At 36.3% G+C, this 11182-nt stretch overlaps 1 protein-coding gene across 1 annotated transcript in view; it reads left to right on the forward strand.

Moving 5' to 3' along the window:
- LOC141482850 (uncharacterized) overlaps positions 1–10767 on the forward strand; it is a 71815-nt gene extending 61048 nt beyond the window's left edge. Inside the window, exon 4 of the mRNA XM_074176707.1 lies at positions 10187–10767. Coding sequence (XP_074032808.1) covers positions 10187–10767 — 581 coding nt within the window. The remainder of the gene's footprint in view (positions 1–10186) is intronic.
- Positions 10768–11182: the final 415 nt, after the last annotated feature.

Here is an 11182-nt window from a genome sequence, read left to right on the forward strand (position 1 = left end):
CCAACTAAAATATTTTCGACAATGCGGTGTTGCCGCTTCTATTAGAAAGCAGTAGCAACTTTGATTTTTCAAATGGAACACTCTGTATATAATATTATTTTTGGAATCTTCAACAATTGCTCGACAACTTTTCTTGATATTTCCCTATACCTATCTGTTACCGTTTTCGAAATAAAAATTAATTTCAATTTTTTTCTTCGAAAATCATGACTTCTAAAAATGCCGATATCTTTTAGTTAAGAAGTACTATGATATTGAAATTTGGTTTGGAGTGATACTTGGACACTTCCCACACGTCAGCCTAATCTCCGTTACTTCAATACAGGGTGGTAAAAAAATACAGTTTTTTCGTTTGCTTGAAAAAGTTGCTGAAATTTGATTATTTCAAATGGAATACCCTGTATATTATTGAAAATTCGGAAAGCTGCTGAAATTTGCTTTCTTTCTATGTATATCATACCTATATCTAACTAGTCAAGTTTCGGACTTATGAACATTTATTTGTGAAAATGTCCCTTCAGAATGGTATTTCCATTCGGTATTTGGTAAGCAGGCCATGATTACTATTTGACAGTAGCGTTGTGACATTCTCCTAATAATATCGACATTTTCGTCACTTCAGAAGTTGCAAATACCTTCAAAACGATGGAACAAAACTATTCAAACGAAGTTCTTATGAATTTGTTTATTATTTTTGGACAATGTGACAAAATTATCAGCAGAACATGTAGAAAGTTCAATGAATTGTATCCGAATCTACCGCCAATGAACCTCAAGAAATTTATACGAATTCAGAACAATTTCAATATGTTTGGATAAACTTTAAAAAAGCACCAAGAAACTTGAAATTGGAAATATTGATATGAATAATTATAAAAAAGTAAAACAATCATGTGGAATATTTCAAAATATGTTCGAATCGCTGGCCGTTCACTTCCAAGCACTTTAAAATGCGGGCGTTGACTGCTTTCGTGGTGGCAGATCTGATTTCATTGGGATCCAAATTTTCAAATGTTTGGGCAATCCTTTCTAACAATTCATCTCCCGAACGCACGGGTATTTTGTAAACTTTTTCTTTGAACATTCCCCACAAATAAAAATCTAATGGATTGAGATCAGGTGATCTCGCTGGCCAATTCCATGGTCCCAAGCGCCTCATCCACCGATCGTCAAATAGTCTATCCAGTTCTGCGCTCACTTCTCTTGTGCAATGTGCAGGAGCTCCCTCTAGTTGGTACCAACAGTTTCGATAATCTTCGAGTGGCAGATTATCCACGAAACTGTCTACAGTATTCTCCAAAATATTCAGGTAGCTTCTGGATGTTAATGACTCCTCGTATATCACGTACCTCAATTTGTTGTCCATCAACATGCAGAAGACATTAAAACTAAATTTTTTTGAAATCCGGCTTCTTTTGTGACGTGAGGATTTTCACTGGACCAATAATGACGATTTTTTCTATTGAAAATCCCTCCTCTCGAAAATTTCGATTCATCAGTCCAAATAATTTTATTTAAAAAAAGTGGATCTTCTTGAATGCATGTCAACAACATTTCACAAAATTCTACTCTCTGTTGAGGATCTTGAGGCTTCATTGCTTGAATTTTGGTGAATTTATAATCATGCATTGTATGTCTTCGCAAGATTCTTTGAACCGATGAATATTTTATACCCAAATCTCCTTCAGCACTTCTTATCGATGACTCGGGAAATGCGTGAAAATATGCTAAGACATTAATCTGGTTGTCTTCGAAAGTTACGGGTCGAGGCAAGTTTCTTGGTGCTTTTAAAGTTGATCCAAATGCATTGAAATTGTTCTGAATTCGTATAAATTTCTTGAGGTTCATTGGCGGTAGATTCGGATACATTTCATTGAACTTTCTACATGTTCTGCTGATAATTTTGTCACACTGTCCAAAAATAATAATCAAATTCATAAGAACTTCGTTTGAATAGTTTTGTTCCATCGTTTTGAAGGTATTTGCAACTTCTGAAGTGACGAAAATGTCGATATTATTAGGAGAATGTCACAACGTCACTGTCAAATAGTAATCATGGCCTGCTTACCAAATACCGAATGGAAATACCATTCTGAAGGGACATTTTCACAAATAAATGTTCATAAGTCCGAAACTTGACTAGTTAGGTATAGGTATGATATACATAGAAAGAAAGCAAATTTCAGCAGCTTTCCGAATTTTCAATAATATACAGGGTGTTCTATTCAAAATAATCAAATTTCAGCAACTTTTTCAAGCAAACAAAAAAACTGTATTTTTTTACCACCCTGTATTGAAGTAACGGAGATTAGGCTGACGTGTAGGAAGTATCCAAGTATCACCTAACTCCAAACCAAATTTCGATATCATAGTACTCCTTAACTGAAAGATATCGGCATTTTTAGAAGTCATGATTTTCGAAGAAAAAAATTGAAATTAATTTTTATTTCGAAAACGGTAACAGATAGGTATAGGGAAATATCAAGAAAAGTTGTCGGGCAATTGTTGGAGATTCCAAAAATAATATTATATACAGAGTGTTCCATTTGAAAAATCAAAGTTGCTAGTGCTTTCTAATAGAAGCGGCAACACCGCATTGTCGAAAATATTTTAGTTGGCTAGAGAATGTCCGAATATGCCCTCCATTAAATTTTCAAAGTGATCCGTTGTCTGGTTCACCAGAAACGTTCAATGTGCCATCCACCGTGAATCAGCCTGTATATTCAGCCATCTAACTGGATATTGATTAATTAATAATGGGGCAATATATAAACGAATCATCTCAGTAAATTGCGGTCTCAAATATTTTCCGTTTCCGTGGAAAACTTAATAACGAAGATGAAACTCTTCTGCGGTATAGACAGTGCTTCCAATATTAATATTCTCTCTCGAGGTTATTACAGATCGGATATCAAGAGCGAAAAACAACAAAAATTAAATTTATAATTGAAATTGATGTTTATCTGGGGCGTCTTGAATTGAATCGCACTAAGTGTCTCAGATAATTGAAAAAGCAATGGTGGTTATTCGAAAGTGAGGACCAAAATATTTTTGAAACCCATTTTGTTTGATACTCATAGTTTCAGAACATTTTGTAATTCCACTAATACAGATATTTTCAATAACCATTGCCAAACTCATTTTTTTTGAGAATACAAGAATGGAAATATTGATATTGGAATATATTTTTATGAACATTCCAAAATCCGAAAGACATCAATTTCACCGTGTTATTGAATTATTCACAAACGAAATCAAGTCGAATAAATAATAGAGGGATAGCTGTATCTGTATCTGTAGAATAGGGAGGGTGAGTGTAGACCTACAGTACTTAGGCCACAGCACTTAGGCCACATGTGACCCGAGGAGTTGTCCTCCTAGGTCATCGTCCATCCAGTTTTCCAGGGTCGCCCAGGTTAATCCTGGCAAGATCGCATTCTTTGACTCCATCTTATCTCTTCAGGGATTGAGCATTGGTGTGACGTTTGGCTAGTTCTGCAATTGTCGAAGTCATCAGGCCGTGGGTGTCACTGGGTCCTGAAATTCTTAGTCCAGCCGCTTCCTTGGCTGAAGAGTCGGCAATGCGATTACCTTTACTCCTTACGTGTCCTTAAACCCACCCCAGGATAATGTTATCATCTACCGAGGCTTCGGCTAAATCTTGGTGGCACATTCTAGTACTATCCCTGAGGTAACACGTAATAGGGCTGGTCTGCTATCAGTACAGATTGTTTTGTTTCTGCCTGAAATTTCTCTCCTGATTATTTACCAGGCAGTTCTTTCTTTTTTTCCCCATTCCCCACTCAATCTTTAGGTTCAGTGATCTGGAGTACACTCCACATCCTGAACCTTCTTCGGTATGTGAAAAAAACCTGAAACAGGTCGATTTTTATTCTTGAATTGATACAGTACAGTATGAAAATATTATCCCCCTCCAGCACCCCTTCTGAATTATAAGCACCCCTCGAGAATTTTGAATAGCAAAGGGGGTCGTGTGGCACCTTGTTGGAAGGGGATTTTAGTCCTCTGTTCAGAGATATAAAGTTTTCTGAGTTTGGTGCAATCATAACTGGGAAAATTAATTTTTACAATTGAATTAAATGTTGAAAATGACCACCATTATTCACTTCTTGACAATAACCTGATCTATTAAACAGACCATCCTTGTCTACACACTCCTTACTAACTTTGAATTCTGGAAAAAAACTTTGAAGATACTAAAATATTAGATAAAAAGCCAAATAAACGATTGATATGAATCTAGTAGGCCGCTGTCATTTAGGTATTCAAAGTTACTAAAAGACGTCAGTATAATATTTGTGGGCGTATTAAATTTAATTATGACTCATTTGTCCGTGTCTCAAAGAATAGACATTTTAATTATGATTGGTTGTGGTTATGAAACAAGAACTCAAAAGGAGGTTCGTGAAATTTTTGATAATAAATACCCTGGTCAACACGTGTTGCAGTCTACAGTGAGCCAAATAAAAAAAAAGTTTAGTGACACTGGACAAGAATATTGGAAAACCAGGTAGAAATGTTCAATTTACTGATGGAAAAAAGTTAGATGTATTTTTAGACATTGAGGAAAATCCGCATAAGACAACTCGAGAACTTGCCGCCGACAATGATGTAAGTAAATCATCTATTTTGAGACTTTTGCGTAAAGAAAAATACCACTCTTACAAAGTTCAGTTGATTCAGGAGTTAAATGAAGATGATCCTGATAGAAGGCAAGAATTCTGTGAATTGTTGATGGATAGAATGAACGCAGATTTGCAGATTTGTTTTCTGATGAAGCGACGTTTAATTTGAACGGAACAGTGAACAGACAGAACTGTGGATATTGGAGCAGAGAAAATCTTCATTGGATGTGTGCGACTCACACTCAATATCCTATAAAAGTCAACGTTTGGGCTGGTATCATTAACAATAAAATTATTGGCCCTTATTTTTTTGAGGGCACTGTTAATGGTGAGGTTCATCTAGATTTTTTGATTAACTTTCCAGTGCCTACATTACAAATACATTTTCCTGATGTTAATCATCCAAATGAGATAGATTGAACTATTTACTACCAACAAGACGAAGCTCCACTGCATTTTGCACGTACAGTTAGAAATTATTTAAACGAGGTGTTTCCCAATAGGTGGATTGGAAGACGTGGAACGATTCAATGGCCGGCTAGATCCCCCGATTTGACTCCTCTCGATTACTTTTTATGGGGTTATTTGAAATCTAAAGTATATTTCAATATACCAAACAATATTGCTGATTCAAAAGTTAGGATAACGGAAGAAATCAACTAAATAACCACCGAGGTCATACAAAATGTTGTACGAGAATCCCAAAATCGCCTCGGTTATCGTCAAGAACATTGAAAAATACATTCTAAATATTATGTGGCATTATTATCTCCATTCTACGTAAATACAATGTGATACCTAGAGACATTATCAAAATTTTACATCCTAAAAATCAATTTTCTCAGTTATGATTGCACCAAACTCAAAAAACTTTATATTGCTGAACAGAGGAGTGAAATCCCTTTCCAACAAGGTGTCACACCTTGCTATTTGAAATATTCGAGGGGGTGCTTATAATTCAGAAGGGGTGCTGGAGGGGGGTAATATTTTCGTACTGTAGATTGTCAATTTGAGAATAAAAATCGACCTGTTTCAGGTTTTTTTTTACATAGTACATAATAATGCTAAAAATGATTTTATTCCATACATATGGACCGCACTGTATTTGTATTGTATTGTATTGTATTTGTAGCATCTGACTCTGTGTTCTGTTTTATTTGTATATTGTGAGTTTTATTAAAAACAAACCTGGGCTCAATTGCATCACTACATCAATTGCATCAGCGCTTCTCGCCAAAGGCTCAGCCTCAATTGACTCATTCGTGGTATATATCAACCATGCGCAATCGTAAAATGACCATTAACGCAACCTCCTTAATGTACAGGTCCAGAGGGTTCAGACCAGTAATCAATTTCATTGCCGCGGTTGGTGTTGTTATCATGGCTCATGTGATGTTTAAACAAGCCAGTCGCTGTATTTGATATAATTTCTGGATGGCCGCTGCTTGTAGAACTTCCGGTCACCATGCAATGGCTCCTTTCGTTAACATAGGTCTTATTATTACTGTGTAGATCTAGGTGGCTACGCGGGGCGAAAGACTCCATGCGCGTCCCACTGTCCTCTGACATAGCTCATAAGTCACATATGCTCTTTTAGCTCTACTCTGTAGGTGGGAGTTCCATGTTAGCTTCCTGTTGAGGATAGTACCAAAGCATTTCACCTCTTCAGAGAAGTTTAGTTTGCTTTCGAAGATTTCGGAAGGTTTTAAGCCCGATAAACTTCTGTTCCTATGAAAAAAACCATCTCAGTCTTCTAGGGATTGATCGACACCATGTTTCTATTAATTTGAGCCATCCTGCGCTTTATCGCACAGTGTGTTCACAAATTTGCCGGTCTGGAAGATAACTATGTCATCCGCATATGCAATTGTGTAGAATCCATTATTGCCGAGGTGATTAATCAGAGTATCCAGAGATAGCTGTATAAGTGACTCAAAATTGAAAGGGTTATATTCTTGAATTGGGAGAGTAATATTTTTAGGAGTGATTAATTTTTGGAAAAGAGAGTTTTTGGCCATTCATTCAAAGTAGAACTCATGTGAATGATATCTGATTTTTATTCCACAACGAGTGTATGAAATACAAACTGAGTAGAGAAAAGTATCTTCTGTATAATTCAGTGTTCATATAGAAGTTTTTGTTTCGAAAGAATTTTTTCTTTCGTGTGATTCAATGTTTATATGAAAGTAGCTGTTTCAGGAGGACTTTCTTTCAGTTTGTGTCTAAAAGTTACTTCTTTGCATGATCTACACATCCATGTATAGAGTTACTCATTTTCAATTTGATTACTTCCTTCCTTTCTTTGGAAGATTCCCTCATACCTTTTTTTGTATCAAGATGGAGTAGTAGAAAGCCAAAAACTTTCTTTCCCAAAGGTTATATTCTTATTCCTAAACATGGTCTGTCAAACACAAAATAAGAGCCGAATTATGGAGCCAGCAAATTTCAAATTCAGTTGTCCATACTGGCAGAAAAACATTGTACCGGATGTATATACAAGAATAGTGTTTTTGATATGTTCGGAATATTGAGCCTTATTCATTGCCAAAATTTTTCAATGAATATCTTCAACTTCAGTTCTTCTTTTCAGTTTCTCAGGTGCATTGTGTGTAATTAATATATATGCTCACGTATACATTAAAAGGAGTTTGTTTGAAGGTGATTGACAATGTTTCGTGATGAATTTCACTAGTTCGGACTTCCATTGTCTACTATATAAAATGATTTGAAATCCCTGAAACAAGTAAAAAAGAATAATTAAAAAGAATAGTTGAAAATAACAATTATATTAAGCAACAATAAACCTGAAATGAAATGATAGTGAAATAACCTACAAGTAAAAATATAATAATTGAATAAATAAAAAATTGCACTTCCCTACATCAGAGGATTATCGGAGAGGATAAGAAGAATTGGTTCCAAGTACAACATTAGAACCTGTTTCAGATCCTGTAACACTATCCGTAGCAGCCTCACGAAAACCAGGCCCCCAAACGCGGACTGCGATTCCAAGAATTGCATTTACCGGATACCCTGTGAGTGCGGAAAATCCTATATTGGTGAAACTAAGAGGCCATTGAATGTTCGCATTGCCGAGCACAAGAAGCACACACAGCGAGGAGAAACCAGCAAATCAGGAATAGCAGACCATGTTTGGACCCATCAACACAACATCGAGTGGTCCCAAGCTGAGATCTTGCACAGAGAGGAACATTGGTTCAGGAGAAAATTTAAGGAAGCCGCATACATGTTGTCCAACAACGTATTCAGCCAGGCCAGCGTAGATATACGAAACATATGGAAACCCATCATCAAACGAAAAATGACCAACTCCCGCCAAAACGGTCATCTCTCACGGAATCAGTGAAGCGGAAAATGGAAAGTAGAGAAAGTGAAAGTATTTCAACGACCTATAAAATAGTCATCTCTCGGAGGAATCAGTCCAGTCATCACCCGAAGACGATTGAAGATACCAACAATCGAAACGTCGTGAACTAACGTGACTTGGAATCTCTACACTTTTTTATTTTTTTATTTTCTTTTTTCATTCCATTAATTTTTTATTTATTCAATTATTATATTTTTACTTGTAGGTTATTTCACTATCATTTCATTTCAGGTTTATTGTTGCTTAATATAATTGTTATTTTCAACTATTCTTTTTTAATTATTCTTTTTTACTTGTTTCAGGGATTTCAAATCATTTTATATAGTAGACAATGGAAGTCCGAACTAGTGAAATTCATTAAAAGGAGTATCCACATTTTTCAAACCATTTTCATTCAGTTGGATTTCTTTTTTTTTGCCTGGGCTCGCAAGTTTGTGAATTTTGACCAATAATAATAAACGATTTGTATGTGTGAGATAAATGAGGGAAAGTCACGATCATGGCCATGACCATGAAACAGAACTTTCGCAAACTTCTTCAATCAAGCACGAAAAACAAGTCTGATGGATATATAAAGCGACATAATTGGACACGCGGAAAAACTTCTCAGCAAAATGGGCAGGAGAACTCAGAACTTCCAACTTTCTTTCAAAGTCTGAGGAATCGTCACACTCTCACCATTAACAAAGGTTGCGGAATACCGTAGCAGTTTTGGATAATTGCGAGATCACGAGTCGACAGAGAGGGTTGAAACTTTCAGGACATCTGTTATTCAGGAACAATGAGGTGTTTGACGTATTTTCATTCCTAGATAGTATTTGATGAAACATGATTAACGTTTTTTGATTGATTCGAAATGATCATTTCGACCACGAAATGATTCACGAAGAACAGGCAGAAATAACCGGAAAGATCAATAAATGAATATACAAAAAGTTCATTTCAATTTTCAGTTTCTCAATGAATTGATGGAAAACAAAATGTTTGCAGGTAGCTGAACAATTCGATTTTCGAATGTCTACACCAAAAACGTTATCATTGTGCTATTGACACCCCCATCATTGGAAACGATTACTTCAGAATTGTCAATGAGAAATCGATTTATGATACATCATTTGGAAGTGAATTAAATTGCTACCACATCCCTGTATTAAAAGAAAACAATTATTTGAAATGTAATAATACAAACAGTTCAAAATATGACTCAGAGTGACAGAAGGATGTTGAAATAATGTTTTGGATTTGGCGGTAAATGCCTGAAATGCTAAGTTCCTAAGTACTTTCTGTCCTATTGGCAAAATGAGGCTTTCAGACACCTGTACCAGAGCCTGAAGGTATTTTTGAATCATCTGTGAAGCAACAACGATTTGCTTTTGATATTTCCTTCTCCTCTCTACTCGAAAAAAGTACTGTATAAGGCAGTTCGTAGTTATCAGCAAAAAGTTCACATAGTTTGTACCATGGAGATTTGATATTTGAAATTATGGATCTTGAAAGGCTTGTTTTCAACTTTTTAGTAAATACTAAAGCAAATTCAAATCCAAGATAGAGTGAATATAAACATTGACATGCCCTACGCATATGATATTGAAAATCCCAAGAATTGGCCAGGGTCGTATTCAAAACCAACATCTTGTTGATCGCAAATGTTATATCATACTTAGGAAAAATTTAACGAAAAAGGAAAAGTTTAACGAGAAAAATGCAGATAATACGTGTAATATAAAAAGATTTTCATTGGATTTTTCACAGCGCACTCAAGCATTATATGAAAAGAGACGTAATTATTTCTTTATTGATAATTTTTATTTTATGTAAAATCAAAAGGAATATTAATCAAAATGATTCAACTGGATGTATTTGTATCTTCATCAGTAGTGTCATCCTCACCAATCTGAATTATCAGTGGCTCGATTTGTGCCTCTATTATGTTATCAAGCTTCCACATCTTTGTCTCGACTTCCGATATCACATGCCGAGCACACTTCTCCCATTTCTGCGCTGTGACTCTTTTCAAAGCCTCATCAAAAAGTACTTTAAATCTGCAAATCTGAACGTGGTGTTATGCTAAGCTACAAAATGCTCTGGTGCATATGCCAGCATCGATTCCAAATTTCTTTTATGAAACACTCACATAACTTTATCGTTTCAGGCAACACAACCAGCCTTTCGAATTCCATTCCAACCGGACCACCAGCACCCGATGAACTCACACGACGAACCACCACAGACCAACCAGTTGCACACTTTACAAGCATCTTCAGCGACATCTGGACTCGTTCTCTCACAGCCATTCGTACCACTGAAGGTACTACGGAAGGTCCCAATTTCGCGACCGACAAAAGTGCTAACGGTACGAGAGTGCTCCAAAGTTACCCGTGGCCGGTGAAGAAGGAAGCGGTGGTCGAAGGTGACCTCATCATCGGCGGTTTGATGATGGTCCACGAAAGAGAGGACACGATCACGTGCGGCCCGATCATGCCACAAGGGGGCGTGCAAGCGGTTGAAGCTATGCTCTATACGATCGATCAGATTAATGCCAATAACTTTTTTGTGTTGCCAAATATTACCCTCGGAGCGCATGTGTTGGACGATTGTGATAAGGACACGTATGGGCTGGAGATGGCGGTGGATTTTATCAAAGGTGAGTTCATAGCAGAAAAATTAACAAAAAACATACCATCTTCTCTTAATAATAGTGTCATAAGCAATAACCAGTTTGGCTTTCAATAAAAAAGAACACCCATGATGCTATATTTTCTTTGTTATATGACGTTTAGGGAAACATTAATAAAAAAGAGTCATCAGCAGCAGTGTTCTGCGATTTTGCTGAAGACTTTGACTGTATGAATCATGGAATCCTGCTGAAAAAACTATATCACTATGGCATCCGTGGTATTACCCACAAGTGGTTCGAGAATTATGCTGAACTGTTTTTTCGGGTATTTGATCCGTGTATGTGATATTATCTCTAATTTCACCGACGTTTCGACAAAACCTCAAAGTTCAGAAGTTAGTTGACCCTGCTCAACTCACTTCTTACTATACTGGTAAAACGGTATTCGTTACGTGTTCAGTTACGTGTGCTGTTACGTGTTCAGAAGTTTTGTCAACAAAACTTCTGAACACGTAACAGCACACCTAGATA

This window comes from Leptinotarsa decemlineata, unplaced genomic scaffold, assembly GCF_025532065.1.
Source record: "Leptinotarsa decemlineata unplaced genomic scaffold, Ldec_3_MD MMD2_tig00002082_RagTag_RagTag, whole genome shotgun sequence".
NCBI lineage: Eukaryota > Metazoa > Arthropoda > Insecta > Coleoptera > Chrysomelidae > Leptinotarsa > Leptinotarsa decemlineata.